The following is a 25,408-nucleotide window of genomic DNA, read 5'->3' as shown; positions in this document are numbered from 1 at the left end:
GCATCAGGGGAGGGTGATTTGATAGCCAAACTGCATGCATACCAGATTATGGAACCCCATTTGAAAATGTGGTCTATATACTATATTGCAATATGGAAAGTAGCTGTTGCCCTGCTTCTAGGACTACTTAAGTGAAAAAAGATCAATGATGCAGCGTTCCAGAACTCTTATTTTATCAGAACCAAATAAAACTCAGTCTCAATTTTTTTCTCATTCCTGGTTTTCTCATTCCTTGATAAGATGGGTTGGGTTCCAGTTAAGCTCTTTGTTTGAAGCAGAGTTTTTCACAAAATTTCTAACAGATTTAGATGTGCTTATGGCTTGTTCAAGAAATGTATGTTTTTGAAAAACACGAATTTTCAGAGTATGTAATCTACCTTCACTCTTACAGTACCCTGTATAATTCAATAAATACCGTGGATGTATATAACCAAACTGTAATAGATTTTATTGATGATCTTTCCTCCTTTAACTATTCTAAAATAAGTGTATGACAAGCCCACGTCACCATTTTTTTTCATTTTGTTTTGTAAAATATTCTTGAAATAGTTATATTTGGGAAGTCTCCTTTACTCCCATAATTCACAAAGTTTAATTTATTATTGAGTGTGAGAGAGAGTTTGCACCTTAATTGCTTCAGATTATAATAGTTAACTGAAGTCTTTTATTTCTGTTTCATTCAAACATTTTATCAGCTTGCATTTACCATCTGTTTGCTATAAAATCATATTTCATTTTGGGTCTGTTGTAATCAAAATCAGAGGATTTAAAAATTGGCTGTCTGTTGGAGCTTTTCTGTTCTCTCACAAAATTTCTTAAACATATTTGTTCTGGGAAACAATGTGAAATAAATTGTTGCTTCATATCCAGGTTTTGTGATTTGAATTGACAGCAATTATATACCTTAACTTGCATAAATGTTTTATTCATGTACCTGTATTTCTGGAACTGTTTTTTTTTTCTATTGCTGAGTTTTTAGAGAGGAAAAATATGCATGTTTTGAATTAGAACCAAGATTCAAATTATTATTTGGTCATTGTTTGGTAGGGCTGTAGTTTCAAAGTGTAGTTTCTGCCTAGTAAACTATGAGGATTCATAACTTTGTAGATTAGGCACCAAACATCATGAAATTGTGTATAAAACTGAAGATAGATCAGTTCTTCCAGAGGAAATCACAATGTTTCCAGAGGCTTTGTGAGATTTGCTGTGAAGTAATGTGTGTGGCTTGTCAATTCCGCACAATAACACATGACACTTCCTCAAAGTGATTCAGCTAGCTGATGTGGATAGGCCACACATTCGTTTTTAAAAAAGTGTTCAAGAGTTTCCTGGAATTGTCATTGGACCTTGATTTTTAAGATGAGCTTCATGCAGTTTAAATAGGCTTTGCTGAAGCCCTGTTAAATCATTTTTAAGCACCAAGGTCTTTGGTTTAAGAGAAGACAAGGCCAGCAGCTTGCTTTTTCTGAAAAGCAAATCTCCAGGTCTGACATTTGAGGTTTTTAATGCTTTCGTTTTACTTGTAGATGCATATTTGAGCAAAATGCCTAAACTCAAGGGGCAACAATATTATTTAACATCTTACAGTTTGTCTTGCACATCTGCCACATATTTTCTCAGTCATTATCATCCTGTGTCCTTCAAATTCATGGAACTCTTGGGCTTTTTGTTTTATATGAATTATTTCAAAGTCATGAAAATCCACTTTTCTGGATCTACCTTAGTTTCTGATCTTGGATCTTTCCTGATTTCTCCATGATTTTTAATTTAATTTAATTTAATTTAATTTTATTATATTTGTGTAGCTCTTGGTTAGGTCTTGGTTAAATCTATGTCTTTTGAGACTTTAGAAAATCTGGAAGCTGATATTTACAACTTTCATTGGCTTTGGATCTTACTCTCTAACCATTCACTTCTGAGTTCCAGTTCTTAGGTGGAACCTTACCAAATTTAGTGGAACACCGTACTAGTGCTCTGGTCTATGGATTATCATTTGGAGTCCTCTTCATATGCAGGACCTTCGATTATTTTATCTTTCAATGCTTTGACTGTGGGAAGTGGTCTTTAAATTAGCTTTTTAAAATAATTTCGGTACAACAGTTATTAGTTAAATACTTTTTCAACTTTTTAATGTTAAGTGTAAACAGAGATCACTTTCTCAGCTGAAGGAAAAAACACCTTAGAGCTCATTCTTATTAACAGAGCATGTGAGTTTCAACAGCCATCACACTAAATGTTATAACAAGCAGCTAACGATTACACTTGCTAAACAAGTCTCTCCAATTAAAGAAATTCCATTTTAATAGTTTTGGGGGATTTAAAAAACAGCATTTCAGACTGAACTCTGGTATCTATGTGCATATAACTAATTATGGGATAGTATTTTTAACAAAGTTTCATATGTTTATATGTTATGTGATACAACAGGGATTTTTTTTAGAGTTGTGTTTTTCCCACAGAAAATTAACTGTATTTCTATTGGGGATAGTTTTACACAACTACATATATATTATTCTATTGTTATTAGGCAATGTGTTTACATGTTTGAATGACAGATTGTATATTTTAAGAGTAAATATGTTGATTAAAGTACATGAATTTTATGAAGTAAAGAATAAAATTCTGAATTGATATTTATTCTTTTTTCCAGTTTATTTTTAAAAGTCATTTGTTTGTTAGAGGTTTTTCGAAATGGTGAACATCCTAGAACGATGAGGTGGATGAACAGGCCTTTCCTAGAAGTCAAGCTAGCTGAGTTCCTGCTGAAATGTTTCCTTTTGTGCTGATGAGACTGTGTATAAATGATGTTAAAAGTAACATGCTAAAAGAACTTTGCTAGGTGTCTCATTATTTTACCTCTGAAAATGTGTCACCATTTGAATTCACTATTCTTTTTGCATAGAATGTTGTGTTGTGTTTTTTGTTTGTTTGGTCTTGGCTGAGTATCCTATTTAACAATCTCTTCATTTTAAAGGGAGAAGTTGGGATGCTTGGTGCTACAGGACCAGAAGGACGCCAGGGAGACCCTGTAAGTGTTTACACTGCTGAAATGGGAATGTTTTATTAGTGAATGCATGTGTCACCCATCCCTATGTTGAATAGTTTGATGTGTTCTGAAGTAGGAGTAGGAGGATTTACCTTTACTATATAGACAGCAGAGTCTTCATACATATAAAATTTGATTTGAAGACTCTGCAGTCTCTCTTGCTGTATACGTAGATATAATTGAGAAGACTGTAATAATTTTGCACACAAAGCCAACACTCCTGTTACAATCAGAACAAAGGCCTAATGAGCCATAATTGATGTTCTAGGTAACATTTTGTTTAAATGGGTATAATTGCATATATTACTTTAAAATAAAAGTACATTCATGTTGTAGAGATAAGCCTAGCTGTTTTTGAATGACCATATATACTCAATCATAAACCCATTTGTTCATAATCCAGGCCCCCCCTAGTTAAAAACAATTGTAAAAATCACAATGACCGATTCAAACCAAGTCTGTATTGGTGGTTTGCAAACTTCTGGTCCCAGCTAGTCAGCATAAACTGCTGGCATGTCGGGATGTTTTGTTTACCTGGAGCATCTGCAGTCATGGAGCCTCTTAGCTCCCATTGGCTGTTGTTCACCATTCCCAGCCAATGGTGGCTGCGGGAAGTAATGCAGGCCAAGAGACTTGCTGGCTACCACTTTCTACCACTGTGGTTGACCTGGAGCAGCGAACAGCAGCCACTGGGATCTGAGGGGCTCCATAACTGCAAACACTCCAGATACATAAAAAGTCCAAGCCTGCCAGCTGTTTGCCCTGTTGGGATGAGAACTGAAGTTTGCTGATGCCCACAAGTTAAAAAAAATTGGTAAAACGCAATGATCCGTTCATAAGCTGACTCCCACTCTTACTGCGTCATTTTTTACCAAAAAAATTAGGTTTATGATTAAATATATATGGTAGTTCCAAATAAACATTAGACATGTTTGGAAATAAAACAGTTAAAATCTTAAATTTCTAGTGAGTCCTATCTCAAAAATACTTTCCTCAACATTTATTAAACAAATAAATAATATAACAAGTATAACAAGCCTTTTTACTGTCAATTAATGCCATTATAATCACAGGAAATCATAATTTGTAGCTAACACTGACTATGGGTTGCTTATAATCAGAACCTCTGATGAGGTAAAGTTGCTGCAGCTTGTGAACTGGTCCCATCTGATCACAGGCTGCTCAGCGTAGCATAGAAGGAAAGGAAAAATGGGACAAATGAGGAAGGATGTTTTCCTTCTCTTGAGAAAGCCTCGGGGAATAACTGTACAGTGGTGTTGAGATTTTTTTTTTTAGTTGACTTACTTATTTTCCACTAAACAATATAAAGTCATAGTAAGTCCAATGAAAGGACCTTAAAAGGACAGAGGTTGGAAGCTTTATTTCCATTCCCTGGCTGGTGATTTTCTTCCAGTTTACAATACCATATAATATAAGTCACCTCTCAGGATATTAAAAGTAGAACTACATACGTTTCTAAAGTTGTAGGTTTTTTAACAATTTTTTTTTGTAGAATACAATCTGACTGTGTACAGCAGTGGTTCTCAAACATTGTCTACGTACTACTCATAATCTGCAGATCACTTAATGGTAGTTTGCAGCTAGCTGGCACTTCCTGTTTACCATGCTTTCAGCTTCCTCTACAGATATCTTGTCTCATCATTGCAAAACACGGCCTGGTGGTCGAAAAAAGCTGGAAATAAAGAGGAGCCAGACTAGCTGTCTCTTTGGGCTGTTGCTATGGAAAGCAAAGGAGAAAAAATAGAAACCCCCCTCAGGGACTTTGTGCTACCAGCCACCAGCAGCTAGGGAATGCCCAGGGAAATAGGAGAGATGGGAATGAGAGAGTATGTCCCCAGAAGTTCAGGTTATTGACACTTCAGTTCTGATACAGGATGGACCTTCCCGGTCTGACATCTTCGGAACCTGACCAGTCCTAGATGAGGGATTTTGTCAGACCAGGGGAAGTCATTTCTGGCCCCCTTGCAGCCAGCCCCCCTCTCCAGCCCTGGCCCAGCTGCCAGCCTCCTGACCAGCTCCCCCCACTGCCGCCAGCGCCCACACGCTGTCAGCCACACCAGGTTTCCCGGTCTTGCTTGGCAGCCCATCTGGGTTGTGCCGCTACTGTACATAGGGCTTCCCGGCCTCACTAGGCAGCCCTGCTGCCATGTGTCAGGCTTCCTGGCCCTAACATGCAGCCCTGCTTCCAGCTCTCCACTGAGACTCTCTGGTCCTGGAACAGTTGCCAGTCCAGAGAGTCCCAGTTTAAGGAGGTTCAAGCTGTAACAGTGGTTTGTCATGTTTTGTAATGATGTCTTGGGGACAATCAAGCATTGTGCATGCAGCCTGCAGAAATGGGTGCCTCAGAGAGGCACAATGCCTCCTGGGCTCTTCAGGTCAGAAAGCCAAAGTAATGGTTCCATCTGCTATTCTGCTCATTCTGCACCCATTGATTCCAGCCAGCTGTGGTTATAACTGACCCTTGTGCAGTCATTCTAAGCTAAATATTTTAAATAATTTAAAAATACAATAATTTGGTGTCCCACAATGTCAAATTATCCCTTTCTACTCCACATTCACCATAATCAGAATAAAATTGATGTTATAACTCAATAACACTTCCTCCAGTTTAGCAGAATAACCCAGAACATGTATTATTTAGATAAGGTCTTTGTCGGAAAGAGCACTGTATAGATTTGCTTCTTTAGCTTTGTCAGATTTTCTTCTAATTGCATTGTCACTGTCTCTTCTGAGTAACTAATTACTATACCAGATAGAAGCAGAGTGTTGTTGGACAAATGCTTTCCAATGAAATTATATCAGAACTGTAAAAGATCCTTTTTATGCTAGTGTTGTTTTATCTAAGAGAAACTATCACCATAACTATGTGCACTTGAAAGTTTGTTTCCACAATCTGACTCCTTTATCCACAAGTTACATTCAGCTTTAGAGCATTATATAAATTATATAAATTTGTAACAATTTATATATTCAGTAAATTTAATTTTTTTTCTGATTGTGAATTATCCAAAAGTGGTATGCAACTTTCTCAAGATTATTTAGTATTAGAAGTTATTCACCACATAATTTTGTTGAACAATTACTATTCAATATGTAACATTTGAGCTGTTTTGGTTTTCCAGAATAGACACATGTAGCTGTTAGAATCAGGTACCTACTGAAAAAAAAATCTTATGAATTTTCAAATTTGCTTCTTCAGTAGTCTCTGAACATTCATCAAGAATTTCTATTAGCAAATTGGTTAACATAAATTAAGCACAAAGGGGTTGCAACTGAAGTCTAAGTAATTTGTATAACTATGAACTAATATCTGCAGAATTTATTCTCATTTTGAATATGTGCTCAGATTTGTTTAAAATGTCTGCTGATATGTGTGTTGGCCAGAACTGGAAGTGACATATAATAACACGACTTCTGAAAATATCAGTCTTTATTTTCTACAGTTCAAAATTGTAAACTTTCTTTTTTTGTTTAGTGTTCCCTGTCAAATGACCTGAGAGAAAGGAATTTTGTAATGGCCACAGTATACCTATGATGTGAACTGCTAATGCTTTTTCTTTAATGGGCATATAAAGGAAGCAGATTTTACTTAAGCTCTGCCTTCAAAAGCAAATATCTTTGGGGCAAATTAGACATAAGCAAGCTCTGAGGCTGATTATAGAACTATATTTCAAGGTGGTAGCGTGGGTGGGGAAGGTGTTACACCGTAGGAAAAAAAGGCTCCATGCTCTGAGACTCCATGCCTTCCAATGCAGTCTATGGAAGATGCCTTGATGGCCAAAACACAAGTTCCCTACAGAGAAGAATCCCGATATAGTAAGGGAACTTGAGAGGCATGGAAAAGACAGTGATATCTGAATGTGGGAACATGATAAGGGGAAACTGTTTTGTTTGGAAGGTGGTGAGGAGGTAGAAACACCAAAGTATTCACTGTATAAAGCTCCATCATGTAATTACCCTGCCTGAGGTCAGAGTTTTTCTACTTTTTGCCTGATTTTTCTCTGTGAAGTTGATTAGCATATCAATTTCAAGATATGAAAGTGGAGTTTCCTTCTTGAATGATCTATTTGTTAGTTCCTAGAAATTTGACTTCTACTTTCTGATTAAGATATTACTTCCTGTGGTACACAGAATTCCATATATATAGAGAGAGACTTTTCAAGCAAAAATAGTGCTGCTTAACTTAGTAGGATTCTTGTAGGATACTTCTGCAGAATGATTGAAAATGGTCACAAAATTATCATACCTAATACAGTTATCAGATGTCATTCACTAAAACAAGACAACAGATTCAACAGCCAGATTAACTAGAATTTGAGTTCTTTGTGTTATTGCTATCATAGTATAAAAGGGGAAAAAAACATATCCGAGATGCTGCATAGAGACCCAAATATTAGCACACCCTCTACCAGTTATTGAATGTTTTCAACTGAGTTTGTGTTTGTGCATGAAAGAGATACGTGACTTGTAGGATGATTTCTAAATACTGCCACTACTTAGGCATCATACTAGAGGCAGCACTACATATGCCAGGCCCAAAGCAGTGCTAAAAATATCCGGACAGCATCATCCATGAATAATCTACTTAAGAGTTCTAACGTGTTGTTTTTTTGTGCTCTCAGAATAATTGTGGGAAAGTTCTCTGGTCTTCGTTACAGAGAAAGCTAGATCACAATGGTCCCTTCTGGGCTTGGCATCCATGAATTTAAACAGAGTGAAAAGTAAAGGTATGATCCTGCTCCTCTGAAGTCAGTGAAGATGTTATCATTGCCTAAAACACAGCGGTGATCAAGACCCCATTTATCCGAAATTATATTTTGATTGACTAATTTAAACAGCTGGCCACTTTCTAATGTGGCTGCTTTTATATATATAGGATATATATAGGGATGCATTTTTTTAAAGTAGAGGTAGAAGAAAAACATCTGGCAAGTTCTTGATCAGAGAGATACTCTTCTAGTGCATTTTAGCCACAACACTACCTAGCTCTCTCTCTTTCTGTGTGTGTGTGTGTATCTATATCTATATCTATATCTATATCTATATCTATATCTATATCTATATCTATATCTATATCTATATCTATATCTATATCTATATCTATATCTATGTCTCTTTCTGCAATTTTTTCTGTAAGAATTTAACTAAAATGTATCTCTTATTAACTGTAAATTTGTTTGAACAAATTCAGATTATGTTGTAAGGATGAATATGCTAATTTGAGGCTTTTTTATGTGTTGTAAATATTAAGCTGACTTACAAACAGTCTTAGAAAAAGACTACTAATCAGAATGTAGGAGGGGATGCAAAAAATTCATAAGTTCTAGTCACTGCTCTGATACAGACTTTGAACCCACCCCAGCATGACTCTGCAAAGTTAATGAGGGCCTGAGAGGCAAATTATGTTATATGGAGGGTGGGAAAGACTTAGAGATGAAGCCCAGATGTGAGAGGATCTTGGTAGTGATTATAAAGGCAGCGAATTGAGAATATAAAAGGTGTGAATGTAGAAAGTGATGAAGTCTGTTGTCACTCCCAGACCCTGCATTTCCTCCATAGAAAGCTGTGGCCCTTTACCACTTTCCAAATGCTTGAAGTGCCCTCCTCCCCTCAAAAATTATTGCCCTCCACTGGATCAAGGTGTATTTAAACATTCTTTATTTTCCCCTTTGCAACACTAAATCAAGTCATATAGTTACACTGGTACAAAATCAGCGTACTGTAAATGAGAAGAATAAAATCCACAGAGTAATGTTCTATCTGTGGTATTTGACTTGTGAAAATGCTCAGGCTTGGACTAAATTTGCTCTAATTAATTTCAGTAGGAACAAAATTAGATCAATATTGAGCAGTTTAGAAAATCCCAACCAAGAAGTCCAAACTGTTCCTATGGTTGGACACACTTGAATGCACTTACACTGCTATTCATCTTGTGTTGTACTGTGCTGAGATCCACCATTTTTGTGCCAGGAAAATCAATGTTCATATTTTGAATAAACAAAGTTTGACATCTGCCAATTAAACTAATTGTGTAGAAACAGCTATTATTCATACATTGCAATTTATTCATTAATAATCTCAGTTTGCCAATCTGCCAGAAATGTTTAAATCTATGTTACAGTAGCAGAGGGGTAGCCATGTTAGTTTGTAACTAACATGGCGTAAAAAACTACAAATAGTCCTCCAGCACCTCAGAGACTAACAAAAAATGTAGGCAGTATCATGAGCTTTCATGGGCACAACCCACTTCTTCAGATGAATGGAGTAATTGTTCAGGGTACAAATAAATAGCAGAGGAAGAGATGGGATGGGGAGGGAAAGGGAAGGAAAAAATAGGAAAAAAATATTGTCAATTAGAGTGTCCATGCTAAATTAGGCTAATATAGTGATCTTTGAGTACCTGGTACTTAGCTTTTATATGTCATTAGGGTATGTAATGTAGTGGCTCATCTAGGTCAGGTTTTTGTTTAAACCTTGATTACAGGTACCATACTAGTAAATGAAAAAAAGTTCTTCAGATTCTCTCTTCAGCTGGTTTTTTAAATTGCTTTATAATATAATCACTTTTAGATTCATTAGTGAGTGTCCAGGCAAGTTAGAATGTTCCCCAACAGGTTTCTTCTATGTGTTACCATTTTGAATATCTCATTTTTATTCATTAATCCTTGGTCATAAAGACTGCCCAGTTTGGCCAGTATACAAAGCAGAGGGGCACTGCTGGTACTTGATGGCATAGATCACATTGGTGGATGTGCAGTTGTATGAGCCTCTGATGTGGTGGCTTATGTGGTTTTTCAACCTTTTTTTAAATTTGAGGATCATTAAAATTGTTTGAATTCCTTTTTCTGAAACCTTACATATAATCTGAAAACCTTCAGGAGTCCGCAGACATTGTTACAAAATTTTGTTTTATGGTAATGGCAGCCTTTCCTGTACACCATAGACATACTGTATGCCCCCCCACCCCCGCCCCTCGCCTGTCTGAAGGGAACTGGTCCATCAGTTAAAAACAACTCCTGAGTTAGAAATGGTTTGCTAAACAAAATGGATTCCATATATTCCTCAACACAAATATTATGCCTATACCAGAAAAGCAAAAACTGTCTACCAGTGTCACAAGTAGTAGCACATCAGCGTATAGCTGTCAGCATGAACTATCTGGGGATTTGACCAAAACTTCTGGCCACCAAAGCATTCCATAAGCCTAGTCACATGGCAATACCATCAGAAAGTTTTGGCCTCATAATGTACCTTATTTCAACTTAAATTCATTACGTGTCAGAAAGCAATGAAGCAGCAGCATTCTTGAGATCTGAGAGGAAGCTCTTGATGCTTCCAGGCCAGCTTTGGATTGACCAATGAGGACTCTGCCTGAAAAAGGCCACATGAGTTATGGAGGTAAGTGAATGTTGCTCAAATATTGGGTGTATTTGCTACTAAAATATTCTGCTAACACATATGCAAATCCAAACAACTCCTTCTTAATGAAATTATGATTTAAAAATGTAGCATGTAGTAAGGCTCAGTCCTTGGGTCTCTCCTGTTCATTTGGGACTCATACAGAGCCATGAACAGAGATGATACAGTTACAATGCTCCATGTTCTAGCTTATTGGAGATAAAATTAGTATGGAGTAGTAGGTTGCTTTATTTGGTCCCGCTATCTCTTTGTAACTTATCAGTCAACTGTGTCATCTTCCTTTAACAGCATTAATTCATGGTGGGATCATGGAGGCTAACATTAGGTGAGGCAGTCTCTCTCCTCCGCCATGTTGTCTCACTATAGTGCATGAATAATATAGCAACTTTACTTTGCTATAACCTCTGCTGTGTTAGAAATGGTTTGCCAAACAAAATGGATTCAGTATGTTCAACAACACAAACTTTATGCTTTGCACCAGAAATACACAAATGGTCTGCCAGTGTCACAACTAGCAGCACATAAATGTATAGCTGCTGGATTAAATAGTCACGTGTCTGGATTGAGGCTGAGGAGCTTTGGGAGCATGAGATTCAAGAAATCTATGTTGTATATTCAATTATTTTGCAGCAAGTCAAACCCTCTCTTTCATTTGTGTAAACCAAGTTTCTGTTGGCAACAATGTTTCAAATACAGTGTACTTCTGTTTTAGCCTGTTCTGGGGGATACAATAAATAATAATAATAATAAATAATAATATTCTCTTTCAAAGATTCCAGTACACTCAATAAATTCATAATCTCGATATAAAGTAGATAACCTAAGAATTCATTTATCACTATAATGCAGCCATTTCTGGGCTGCACAGCAACTATGCACATAAAAAATTAATAGCAATTCTGGATAGAAGAGTGGTATATACTAAGGCAGTGTTCTCAACCTTTTTTAATAAAGTACCCCTTTAAAAAAATTACAAGTACCCCCAGTATCCACAGTTTTCAGACACAAAACATTTTTTTCTACCATTGCAACACGTTTGTTTAAACAACTTACTTGTAGCCGGGCAGGCAATGACATTTTTGGGTGTAAAAAGTACAAAAATAATATAACGCTTTAAAACTTAAAACAAAAATTCAATTTTCTCCAAATTTCAGTTGTGTTGATGTACCTCCCAGATTTCTCTTGAGTACCCCTAAGGGTACTCGTACCACTGGTTGAGAAACACTATACTAAGGCACATTTTTTATTTCTATAGTCATGTGTACAGGTGCATCTAATATCTTGTGAATTAATGTGCTCTAACTGGCAAATACTGTGCTAATTATAACCTTGTCTTTTTGTTATGGGTTAGAGGATGAACCCTAGAAGATCAAGATGGGTCTGGATGCTTTGGTATTTCCTTTCATTGTACTGTAAAGTGATGACAAGTTCTTGAAATATTTATCAGAAAATTAATTATTTTTTCTATCCATAAATGATTTTACAAATACACATATATATTAATTCTGTAACTGTATTTTGTTTTCTTCCAGCTCTGTGAACTATGTTTGATAATAAAGCTGATCTTTTTTCAGTTATTTCACTGATAATTTTGTTCCATCACAGGCTAACACTTCAAAAACCGACTTTTAAAAACATAACTTCTAGTTTAGTGTATAATATAGTTTAGCATAATTTTCAAATACTTTTACTTTTATGTACATACAGTGAAATGTACATAAAGCATACAGAAGTTGGTTTTCTGTACATCAAAGGTCCCATTTGTTTTCGGGTGTAAATAGGCACCAACACTGTGCCATACAAGTGATTTGTGTGTGTAAAGTTGTGAACCTGCAACACCAGATTTTCAAAGAGGCAGGCAAAGTATTTTCTTATTTGTATTCAAATCTGCAAATGGTCATGCAGCTATAAGACTATTTTTATTATTAATTGGATATGATTGAGATTCATGGTGTTTTCCAGGAAGATAAGAAATCTATGCATAAGCGAGGTACAATACAAATATAAGTAAGAAATCAGAGAGAGAGAGCAAAAGAGAAAGGAATAGAATTACAAATCAGGAAGAGAAGAAATCAGGGACTGATGAGGATCTTTAACATTTTTATTCCTTATTAATGAATTGCTATTATTGAGCTGTTTGTTTCAATTTAGGACTAAATTTAGCATAGGCATGTACTGTGGAGTTGGTGGAAGCTAGGGGTATAATAAGATAACTGTTTACGCAGTTAACCAATAAGCCTGGCTCCTGATGTGCTTTGGCTCTCCTGAATCCAAGACAGCAGCACAGGACAGCAACCAGCTTAAAATCTGGCTCCGGGTGTGCACCAGCTTCTTGGGAGCTAGCTGGGTGTGTGTGTAACCATATAACTACTGAAATTTTTAGGATTACATGGTTACCCTATTACCCGCTTTTTAACATCTCTAGTGGATGCACATCAAGAACCACCTTTCTCTTCTTGGCACATGCTGAATAGAACTTTTGGTCCTGTTCTTCCCATATGTTACTTTGGATGAACAGTGTCCAGGCAGTGCTCCCTGGCCCACACAGCTATACCCTGTAAAAAGGGAATAGCGGTAGGTGCACAGCCTCTGCATATCTGGCACGTTCAGAGGTACTTTGCCTTTCTGGAGCAGCATACCTCCCTGTGCTTCCCTTAGAAAGGTGCAGTCCTATGCTGCATCTCTCAGACACAATCAAACCTTTAAATAAATCTCTGTCTTGTGCCTGAACATATATGTGCAGGGTCACGTAACTGGAGGAAAAGTACATTTAAAAAATGCATGTACATTAGAGAGAGCCATCAGATTATGCAATTGTCTTCTAAAGCAGTGGTTGTAATGTCATAGACATACAAAGTAGCATGAATTGGAGGGGGCGGCTTCCCCACTGCATCCGTTCTTTGCTCGTTGTACTGGATTGCTGGATTGTAGTGATGGTTGGTTTGTCAAAATGCTAGTTACAGCTGCCTGATATGAGTTTCTGCTTGCCATTGGAGGATCAGAGGAACCATGTACTCCCCATCCCCCCATATGCTTTTTGTGCCAGGGAATAGGGTTCTTGCTCTTGGTTTAGGAAGATGGAGCCATTTAATTCAATGGAGACTTCCCCACTGAAGGCTAGCTATAACCAAAATCTCTACAGAAGAATTGGGGGCTAAGTCCACGATGCCATCCCAACACTGAAAGCCCAGTTGAGGTGTGGCCAGTTGCAATCCTGACATGGAGGGTGATATGTAAATATTTAAAATTCCAGCTGATTATATGTAGGGATGATATGGACAATTTTACAGTTCTGTTCTGCATTTTTTTTAAACCTGTACAATAGTGTTAGGCTCAGATACTTAGTCCCATGTTACAAAGGGGATTTGGCTGCTTTAAGGCAGAAAAGCAAAGGATGCCATAGACAGCCTTGTGCCACTACCTTTTCCTCAATCAACTGATAGGGCATGTTAGGGTCACAATAGGTTGCCAAAATCATGGCCAACAATTTGACTCCATGGGAACCCCCATGCATCAGTTCAAGTCACAGCTGCCTTGGATTGTGGGGAAGAAAAATAATTTAAACCATCTCTTCTCTCCCCAGAATCACAAGTGTGGCTATCCCTCTGGCTGTTATCTCTCAAGTGACATAGATAAATGCAGAATAGTGATAGAAATGTAGCTGTGTTAGTCTGGTGTAACTGAAACAAAAAACAGGACTATGTAGCACTTTAAAGACTAACAAGATGGTTTATTAGGTGATGAGCTTTCGTGGGCCAGACCCACTTCCTCTTCCACTATTTGATCTGAGGAAGTGGGTCTGGCCCACGAAAGCTCATCACCTAATAAGCCATCTTGTTAGTCTTTAAAGTGCTACATAGTCCTGTTTTTGTTATAGATAAATGCAGGAGGAGTAAGAAATTAAAGTGTTGCAGAAAAGACTGTATTGTTATGAACACAAGGAATCCTCTTGCATGTGTTCCCTGATAGATGTTCAGTCATGCTGGAAGGGCATAACAAGTAGGGTTCTGCAAAGATGTGTTTTGGAACCATTTCTGTTCAATATTCATGATTTAGGTGATGGCATACAGAGTACACTTACTAAGTTTGCAGATGATACCACACTGGGAGGAGTTGCAAGTGCTTTGTAGGATAGGGCCATAATTAAAAATGATCTGGACAAAATGGAGAAAAGGTCTGAGGTAAATAGGATGAAGTTAAATAAGGATAAATGCAAAGTACTCCACTTAGGAAAGAATAATCTGTTTCACAAATACAGAATGGGAAGTGGCTGTCTAGGAAGGAATACTGCAGAAAGAGATCTGGGGGTCATAGTGGACCACAAGCTAAATATGAATCAACAGTGTGACACAATGTGCAAAAAAAAAAAAAAAAAAAAAAGCAAATATGATTCTGGGATGCATTAACAGAAGTGTTCTGAGCAAGACACGAGAAGTCATTCTTCTGCTCCTGCTCTACTCTGTGCTGATTAGTCCTCATTTGGAGTATTGTGTCCAGTTGTGGGCATCACATTTCAAGAAAGATGTGGAGAAATTGGAGAAGGTCCAGAGAAGAGCATCATAAGTGATTAAAGGTCTAGAAAACATGAGCTATGAGGCAAGGTTGAAGGAACTGGGCTTGTTCAGTTTGGAAAAGAGAAGACTGAGAGGGGACATGATAGTGGGTTTCAGGTATCTAACAGGATGTCACAGGGAGAAGGGAGAGAAATTCTTCTCCTTGGCTTCTGAGGATAGGACAAAAATCAATGGTCTTAAACTTCAGCAAGGGAGGTTGGCCATTAGGAAAAACTTCCTAACCATCAGGGTGGTTAAACACTGGAATAAATTGCCTTGGGAGGATGTGGAAACTCGACCACTGGAAATATTTAAAAGCAGGTTAGACAGACATCTATCAGGGATGCTCTAGACCAGTATTCCTCAACCAGTGGTACAGGTACCCTTAGAGGTACTCGAGAGAAGTCAGGGTTGTACGTCAATACAACTGAAATTTGGAGAAAAATGAATTTTTGTTTTAAGTTTTACAAAAGCGTTTTATTATTTTTGTACTTTTTACACGCAAAAATTTCATTACCTGCCCAGCTACAATTAAGTTGTTTAAAGAAATGTGTTGCAATGGTAGAAAAAATTTTGTGTGTCTGAAAACTGTAGGTACTGGGACTACTTATATATATATATATATATATATATATTGAAAAGGGGGTACTTTATATATAAAAAAAAGGTTGAGAAACACTGCTGTAGACAGTGGATGGTCTTGTCATGAGAGCAGGTGACTGGAATTGATTTCTCAAGGTCCCTTCCAGTTCTAGTATTCTATGATTCTACCCATCAGTATCCATCTCAGGTTTAGATAGAAAAGCCCAACGCTGCTGGCAGTTACCCTTGTTATGTCATGTCCTGATTAATTATATGTCTTTGCTACCTCTTGAAGCAAGTGGAAATTCCAGTTGAAAATTGCAACTGGTTCCAACTGGCAACCACTTTTTGGAACAAAGCAACAAGCTTCTAGTTATATTGATTCAAAGTGTCCATCAGCAGAAGCCAACCAAAGTGTCTACTGGAATTTCCATTAGGATCATTTGAACTGCATAAGATGAATGGCAGTGAACAAACATTTTATATGAATCAGGAAAGATTCTGTGCAGTTAAATAACAGCCTTACTTACATGGGCCAAATTCTTATCTCAGTTATACTGGTTTAATCACTTATAAATATGCTTACAATTCTTAGAAATTCTGTAATGAGATAAGACTGATGATAGAATTTCTTTGGAAGGGAGAGGCATACATAAAACTTCCAGGGACTTCATATTCCTGCTCTTTGGGTCAGAGGAAGAGAAGAGGAGTGGGGCTATTATTATTACTGTCATTTATCTGTTCAGTGCTGATAATTTAGTTAACACTGTACAAGACATGACATAAAGATAGCACTTGCTTACAATCTAGAATAGATATTGTTTCTTTCTTTGACTCCCTTTGGAACATTGACTTGTCGCTGCTTTGTTTCCCTATGTTAACATCCCTCTTCTCTAGCATTGGCTTTTCATAGGCCTTGCCAAAGAATGTGGATATTGTTGATTCTAGAGCTTTTGCCTCAGTAGTTTCCATTATCTAGAACAGACTTCCTCAGGATGGGAGGGCATATGTTCTTTTCAGTGTTAGACATATGTGTTACTGGATTTAGCTGGTGTATTAGACTTTTTTTTTTGGCAGAGTAAATGCCTGTTTTCTGCTTTTTGTAGTTAATTTTTTAGTTCTGAAGACCATATGCCTGGCAAAACTTGAGCTTTGTTTTTTTGTCTGTGCTATCTAAAATCTGGTTAAATGAAAAACTTCTGATTAGATTATAAATACTTCAGTAATAGATCACAACAAAGGCTGTGAAATTTGCTAATGCAAGTAAGTCTGCATTTTGTATTTTCACTATGTCATTGGGCTGGATAGCTTCACTCCAAACTATGCTAGGGATAGCTGTTTTCAGATAGCTGAGTTTTTAATATCATCAGCTAATGCCTGACTATGGATTCAAATTTTACTCATGATTGAAGAACCACATAATGATTGTAAGGTGACTGGCCTGCAGTCAAGAGACAATTTCACAGAGGCATCAAAAAATTGCATAGGCCAAGGCAACCGTGTTTGTCCCCTCTCCCCAGCGGCGGATATAGGGCAGGACGAGCGGGGCGGCTGCCTTGGTCCCCACGTTTTAATAGGGCCCGTGCAAGCGCCGGTGTTTAAACTCTCACCCGGCCTGCTCGGAGCAGGGTCGGCAGCCTGGGGCCCATGAGGGAGCCCTACGTGGCGCGCTGGACGCTCGAGCCCCGCCCCCACTGCAGCGGGCAGCCCGTGCAGGTGCTGCAGCGGCTGGAGTAAACCCTGCGCTGGTTGGGTTCGGCCGCGAGGCAGCAACAGCCCCACCCCCACGCAGAACAGAACATCACAGCAGGGCCCTTTGTGGTGCAGGAGCTGCGAGCCGGCAGGGGAGGGTCCCTCAGAGCTGCTTCCGCCCCCCGCACAAGCCCATTGGCCGGACCTGGACAATGGCAGCTGCGGGAACCCACCAATCACCGCTCCCCTCAGGCTTTTAATGCCCCAGCACATGGCCAGGCAGCTCCTGTGGGAGAAACTGGCGAGCAGCGCTTCTAGGGGGGCCCGGAGAAATTGTGCTGCTCTGGGCCCCGCAAAACTTTCATCCGCCCCTGCCTCTCCCCATATATAGTAGACTAATTTACTACTAGGAGACATAGAAACTTTTTGTCAATTTACACTAGCTGAGGATCTAACTAGCTGTCAAAAGGAACACCTTCTGCACTTAGGTTTTATTAACAAATTAAAAAACCATATCAAAGCATAAAACTCATCTTAGACTTCTTCTCCAGACTTGGGAGTCCCTGACTTTCTCTTTTCCCATTCCCTCATTTCTTCTTCTCTTCAGAACTGCTCCAGATTCTTCCCTGTCCTGGGTGAAGCCAGTAAGCTCTGTCAGCAGGAGGTAGCAGACCTCTGTGAGCATTCTTGTGCTTGAGCTATGTGTGGATGAGGAGAACGAGAGTTAGGAACTATTACCTTGTTATAAGTCTTGTTTGTTTATTCTGTAAGCCTTTTGTCCACTAAAGAACGTTAAAAACAGAAGTAATGTTCTTCTGTTTTGTCTGTAGTGAGTATAATGCCAGTTGTTTTCTTCTTTTTTATCATTTCACTGTCAGAGGCCAGTTAGTATTTGGTCTATTTTCAAGGAGAGCCATGAAAAATTATGACAGCAACTTGGATATCTGGTAGTACAATAATATAGTTCTCATGCCTGATTAATATTTTCAGCATTCAGTTATCATTCTCTTTGTAATTCTCAGTGAAATACTAGCCACCATGTTGCATTAGGAATGCTTAGTGATTACAGGTTGGATCTCTCTGATCCAGCACCCGACTTGTCCCAAATGAGAGAATTTGCCAAATCACGGGAGGTCTTCTGTGACCAGCTCCTAAGCCCTTGGCTTGTTTCCTTGCCGCTCCCTCCGCCATCTGGCTGGGCTGTTTTCCCAGCTGCTGCTGGCTCCCTAGCAGTGTTCCCTCTAAGCTACGAGGCAGCTCAGTCAGTCAGCTTCATGCATGGAGCCCTGAGCCTCTGACTGGTCAGGGCTGATTAATCACCTGAGAAGCTGTGCTGCCATGCACCTTAGAGGGAACACTGCTCCCCAGGCAGCACAGGCTCTGGCACTTGCCATGGGACTACAGCCTCAGCCCCGCACAAAAATGGCTGCTGCAGGGCTCTGGCATGGCTCCACTCTCCAGGGGCAGCCACGGGGCTGCAGCCATGGGGCTCCAGTCCCAGCTGCCTGCTCCAGGGGGCAGCTGTGGGGCTCTGGCCCCGCGCTCCAGTGGACTGCTGGAGGCTGCCACAGAGCTCCGGCCCAGGTCTTGCACTGTCCCTAGCTGAGCTGCCAAACTTGTTGCCCCAGCTGGTCCTCCTGCTCTTAGGCTCCTGAGCTCTCTGGTCCAAGGGCATCTGTGATCCTGCCAGGTGATGAATGTTGCCAGACTAGAGAGTGCTAGTTTTTGGAAGTACAGTCTGTATATTTATAAGGGTACGTCTAGACTGCGTTGCTATTTCAGAATACTGGAAGTGTCCCAAAATAGCAACGCCACGTCTTTAAAAACGCAAAACCCACAAGGGTTAAGGGATTTGTCAGAATAGTGCCTTCTTTTGAAATTTGGCGCTGTCTACACAGTGCCAAATTTTAAAATAAACTCTTTCAACTTAGACTTGGAATAAGCTATAGCACAAATTGCATAGCTTATTCCGACAGAAGAGCACTGTCTAGATGCACCTTAATAGTCCATCTGCCAACATTAGAGTATTAGAAGTCTTTGTAACTCCGAGTGTCAAGGTACCGCCAACTCTCTTGCTTTTTATTTTGAAGTGGCTTATTTGTGGGAATACTTAATGTATTTTTCCCATATATTTGTCTTTATCGATTCTCTACCTGAAAACATATCAAATACTCAGTAGCAAGAGAACGCACCACATCAGATGTATTTGACTTATTTGTTCGGCTGTGATCAATGTACAGAAATCTCTCGTACTGTTCTTCCAGATCTCCTTTTTCCAAATTTCAGAGCCCCCACATTTCATTTGGATAATCTAGATTTCATTGTAATCATATGTTTCAGCAAGTCTGCCCTTGTATTCTTATCCAAAATATGAGTTCACTTGACCTTTTGTCTACATTCCCAGTAATTCTCAAATGTATCCTCAAGATTTCTAAGAAAGTAAAGAGGAGTTACACATAGAGAATCATGTTTCATAGGTGCTTAGTTAGATGCTACTGTTAGGAATAGCTTTTTTTGCTCTAACGTATGTGTTTGCCTTTGTCTGCACTCTGCTTGGGTTGCAAAATTCTCAACATTGATTGAGCAATTTAATTGAAACACAAGTCTTTGAAATCACATGCAGTAAATACATCCTTTAATAGTCATTTTTTATTTGACTCAGCCTAACATCTTACTAGCTGATCCCAATTTACTGATTAACATAAAATGAATGATTAAGATAAATATAAATAAACTACTCACTGTCACAATTTATTCGAAAATAAACCCTTTTTTGAAAGATCCTATATTCCTCAAAAAATGATGTTTATAGAACCTTTCAAAAAAGGGTTTATTTTTTCGAAAGATCCCCATCTAGTCTGCGTTTTTTCCCCGAAAAAGCTCCGTTTCGAAAAAAGCGGCTGTCATATTAATGCTAATGAAGTGCGGGATATTTAAATACCTGCTTCATTAACAATTTTGACGTGCCTAATCTACATCTCTCTGTCAACAGGGAGGTGTAGTCTAGTCTCAGCCTAGTCTCTGACAAAGACACCAACTGAGACTGAACTACTCACTAGTGTACTGATGGTGTTTATAGCAAAGCCTACATTACTACTACACGCACTGTATGTATACTAAGGAGGGAGCACTTCAGTTTTGTAATTTAGGGAGTTACCATCCTTCAACAGAATACTACAGTTAAAACCTTGAATAATGTGGTTGAAAACAACATTGAGTAGAATTATCAAAATAACTTTGACACAGTCTTATCAAAAAGTCAGTGATGAAAGGATATTTTTAGAGCTTATGATGTCTTAAAGGGAGGAAAAAAAATTGCATTTGACAGCATTGTTGGCAATATTCTGAAATGGCAGTGTAGCATCTGCAAGATTTTGCTCCTTGATTTTTGAAGCAAACTTTTTCAGAAATATATGGGGTAGTGTAATGCTACTAGTTAGCACCATAGTTAGCTTGTTTTAAGCTTTTTTTCTTCATTCAAGATGACTCATGATGGGTTAAACAGACAGTAATGGTCTCCTGTTAAATGCCTGTTTGAAAGCAAAATGATGCTCTTTGAAGCTGGAGATGGTTTATTTGAAACATTTTTGTGCTTTCATTGGAACAATGGGTAGTTGGAAATAATTTTCCTTTGTGGATTGTCTTAGACAATATTTATTAAATGTGTGATACATTCATAAAATGTAGATGTACGAGTATAAAAGGAAGTCTGTTTAAGGGTGTATGCCATTATAGCATAGAGATGTGAGCTCCTTGGATGCACTTTATCTCAATGTCAGTCTAGCACCTTGTAATACAGGCAGTCCCCAGGTTACGTACAAGATAGGGACTGTAGGTTTGTTCTTAAGTTGAATCTGTATGTAAGTTGGAACTGGCGTCCAGATTCAGACACTGCTGAAACTGACCGCCAGTTCTGACTTACATACAGAATCAACTTAAGAACCCCAGGCATCCCCAAGTCAGCTGCTGCTGAAACTGATCAGCAGCTGATTCCAGGAAGCCCAGGGCAGAGCAACTCTGCCTGGGGCTTCCTGGAGTCAGCGCTGGTCAGTTTCAGCAGAAGCTGACTTGGGGACGCCTGGGGCAGAGCTGCTGGGTTGCTCCAGTAGCTCCGTTCCTCGGTGCTACTGGACCAACCCAGCAGCACCCCATCTGCTCTGCCCCAGGCGTCCTGATTCAGCCGCTGCTGAAACTGACCAGCAGCGGCTGAATCAGGACCTGGGGCACAGCAGCTGGGGTGCTGCCGGGTTGGTCCAGTAGTGCCCAGAGCGGGCGCTGCAGGACCAATTGGCAGCGCCCCAGCTGCTCTGCCCCAGAGTCCAAAACAAAAGCCTGGTCTGCTGGGGGGGGGGGAGCACACTTGCTGCCCCCCCCCCCCAGCAGACCAGGGACACGGGGAGCAGAGCCGCAGCGGCAGTGGGGTCCGTCCCCAGCAGACCGTCCCCAGCAGACCACAGGCACCCGGAGTGAAGCCGCAGCCGCGGGGGGGGTCCCACGCCTCTGAGGCTTTGCCAGAGCAAAGCCTCAGAGGCGCAGGGAACCGCCGCTGCTGCCGCTTCAGTCTGGGTGCCTGTGGTCTGCTGGGGACTGTCCCCAGCAGACCACAGGCACCCGGAGTGAAGCCGCAGCCGCGGGGGGGTGGGTCCCGCGCCTCTGAGGCTTTGCCAGAGCAAAGCCTCAGAGGCGCGGGGAACTGCCGCTGCTGCCGCTTCAGTCTGGGTGCCTGTGGTCTGCTGGGGACGATGATCTAGGAGAGGGGGTAAATGTTTGGGGTGCCAGAGACAGGCTCTAGCTATGAGACTTACCTGCTTGACTTCCAGCCAGCAGCCTTTCCAAGCAGACTCTCTGCCTGCCCTGCCACTGCACTGGCTGCAAGGGGCCAAGTGGTTTTAAAAGCTACAAGCTGAGGGGAAAAGCTGGAAACCCGTCAATGGGATTGTGCTGGGGGCTGATGCAGCATATGAAGTCTCTTTCCTCTCCCCAGGACTCACAACTCTTCAGAGCCCTTCAATGGCTGCTTTTCTCAGCAGTGTGAGAGGGCAGGCAGGGAGTCTACCTGAGGCACCCCACTTTGACTGTCAGCTGGATCTGGCGGCTTGGTGGGCTGGATCCGGCTGCAGAGGGTATTTTGCCCAGGCCTAGCATAATGAGACATAAATGTGATTATACTACTGGTTATGGAAAGTGGGGTAAATATTTGATTTGAAATGAGGCTCTTGTCCTAAGCAAATTAGCTTGGATATTTAAATTCATGAGATAGCAAGCAATTCCCTTAATGGTGACATACAGTAGAGTTGCATGGAAAAAACTCCTAACTGTGTGGTATGATTCAAAAGCAAAAATATGGAATTTGTGATGAATGAAAAGCTGCAAATGGATTTTTCAAAAACTGGAAAACTGTGTGATAGGTGTTTTTTTTTAAAGTTAAACCCATTACATTTGCCAGATATTATCAAAGAATGGAAGATCATTAAAATTGGCATATAATGAGTATAAAATTGTACATTTATTTTAAGTAAAAATTATATGAGAATTGAAACTCATTGTTTCAGTACATAACTTACATAGGAATGCACATTATTTGCTGTACCCTGTATATGCATTTGTTACAAATGTTTTATTTAGGAGAGAATATTCTAGCCTACCAAGAATCTCTTTACATGCTTAACACTTCCATTAAAAGAATTTAAGCCTTAACAGTTTGATATATTTAGCTTATCAGTTATAATATTTTTCTGCTAGTTGAGAGGCAGAAAGTACCAATATACTCATCATAACTTTTTAAAATTTATTCTCAGGAAAATATGGCAACATTAATACAAATGGTAACTTTCTCAGTTAAGGACTTAGTCCCTTGACCCTGCAATTGGATTTATGCAGGTTGCACCCATGTTCATATTGAATCCCAGTGAAGCCAGCGGGACTCCCCACGGCTGCAGGAGGTCTTCCCATGCTAGTCAGAGTCATGTTTTATAAAATGTTATATATTTCTAGGCTACTGATGAGGGATTTTGTGCCAAGTCTTGTTTTCACTTAGAGCCAAATACCATTTCCTGTGTAGGCAGTAGCGATTGATTGATTTTAATTAGATCAGGATTTGACACTTTGTTTTCTGATTGATCTTTTAACAGGTTAGTGCTGGGCCATTAGATTGTGTACTATCTACTGTTCCACAAGTTCTGGAAATAGTGAATCACTACAATGTATTTACTTTTAAAGACCTCAGTCAAAGACCCATTGCATTAAGCAGATGGGACAGACTGCTGTATTTGCACAACCTACTACTCTCAATCTTTTTAGTCACAGGTGACTGCCAGCCTAAATAGTGTCTGTTGATGGTAATTTCTAGGCACCATAGCAAAGACAGGTGGTAAAGATAGACATAAATCCCCAATTCAGCAAGGCTCTTAAACACACACATAACTTTAATCACATGACTAATTTGCTGAAGTCCATGATTGCTTTGAATACATGCTTAAGTCTGTTGTTAGACCAAGATCTAAGAGACGATAAAGAAGCAGCTTTACACATTTTGTTTGGGAGTTTCTCCCATGTGAAAACGATGACCTGGATGAAAGCATGAAGGAACTCATAGGAAAGAAAAGTGGTCAGTTAAGGCTGATGGCTCTGGAAGAGTGAAGGCAGGTATCAGCACTGCAATAAATGTGATAGAAAAGGGATGACTAAAGGGGGAGGGGACTTACAAAAGAAGACATGAAGTTTGTACTAGATGCAGAGGAGAAAGCGGAGTGAGTGGAGAGATGCAAAAAGGGGGTAAAATGAAAGTGATGGAAGACTTTTTAAAGCTTAATAAAGCTTTTACCTTTTCTGAATTTTAGCTATAGTGGATAGAAATAGTGCTAAATTTTATTGTGGTGGTGATAGTAAAATGCACTGTTGAATTCAGATGGTAAAAAGAAAATTCTGACCAGAGAAAGAGAAAAGAAAATTAAAATAGAGAGTTGATTATCTTTTCTTGTTTATTACTGACAAAAAGTTGCTTGATACTGTTAATTGTGCAAAGGACATCCCCAAAGGCCATTTTTTCTAGGCCAGTGAATCACAAATTATTCCATAGTATTCATTCTGCAACTCCCAGTGGGTGGCAGTTTTCCAGTTTGTAGTGATTCCAAACATTGTGTTTCCCTTAGTGAAAAATTGCATGATGAGTCTGTTTTATATTAACTTCTGATTAAAGACAGGCATTCATTATAGTTCTAGTTTACACAGCCTTTACAGAAAAGGTTACATTTTTATTTTACAAATTGAATTAAACCAGTTTTGTCATCTCACACTTTAAACTAGTATTGTATCTTTTGATCTTTATAGTAAGGTTACTGTGACAGTTTACTTAATATTATGTCATGCTCTCAAATATAACTTCCTATTATAAGTGGTTTATTACTCATGTTATTAAAAAAAATCAGTTCTGAAGCTTTGTGTTCTTATATTAGTATCTGCTTAGGAGTGAATTTCTAACATTTTTTCAAAACTTGATTTGCCCTTTAACATAAAAGTTAAAAAGAAAATATCAGATGTTGGAGAGATTTTTAAAACATTCTCCTCTGGGTAAGTTCCAGTAATTTCAATTGGCATGAACACAGGTTATGCATGAATAGGGAAAAAAAATAGAGTGCGAATAGATAAGGAAATAGAGATTACATTAAATGTCGTAGGCCTTTAGGACTCCAGCCAACAGAAATTAGCCTTTCCAGCTGCTTGTCCATGGAAGTTATACAGGAAAATAATTATTGCAGGGAAAGCCCCTTTCTTCACCTGTCATTGCATGCCAGATTAGTCATTTCATACTGCTTCTTATGTGCCAATCAGTATGTGGTGAATGACTTTGAGGAACTTCACTTAGTTTGTTCAGGGAATCTCTGAGGCAGCTGAATAAATGTCAGTGAGCCAAATAAGGACTTTAAGGATCTGGTCCTGCTTCCACTGAGGTCAGTAGCAAAAATCTCATTGACTTCAAGTGTACAGAATCAGCCCTAGTGGAATGATGGCTGGCTGAATGCAGTTTATTTTCTTACATCCCTTCATTCCTGTTGGATGTGTAGGTGAAAGCAAAAGTCTGGTATAAATGGATTCT

General features: G+C 39.3%; 1 protein-coding gene across 1 annotated transcript in view; it reads left to right on the top strand.

The window, feature by feature from the left end:
* The window catches only part of COL21A1 (collagen type XXI alpha 1 chain), a 188,020-nt gene that overhangs the window by 114,110 nt on the left and 48,502 nt on the right, over nucleotides 1-25,408 (top strand). Inside the window, exon 17 of the mRNA XM_075923637.2 lies at nucleotides 2,975-3,028. Within this exon, the coding sequence (XP_075779752.2) occupies nucleotides 2,975-3,028 (54 nt within the window). The remainder of the gene's footprint in view (nucleotides 1-2,974; nucleotides 3,029-25,408) is intronic.

This window comes from Pelodiscus sinensis, chromosome 3 (genome assembly GCF_052426305.1).
Source record: "Pelodiscus sinensis isolate ZL-2025 chromosome 3, ASM5242630v1, whole genome shotgun sequence".
In the NCBI taxonomy this organism is placed as follows: Eukaryota; Metazoa; Chordata; order Testudines; family Trionychidae; genus Pelodiscus; species Pelodiscus sinensis.
This window is presented reverse-complemented; position numbering and strand designations above follow the sequence as displayed.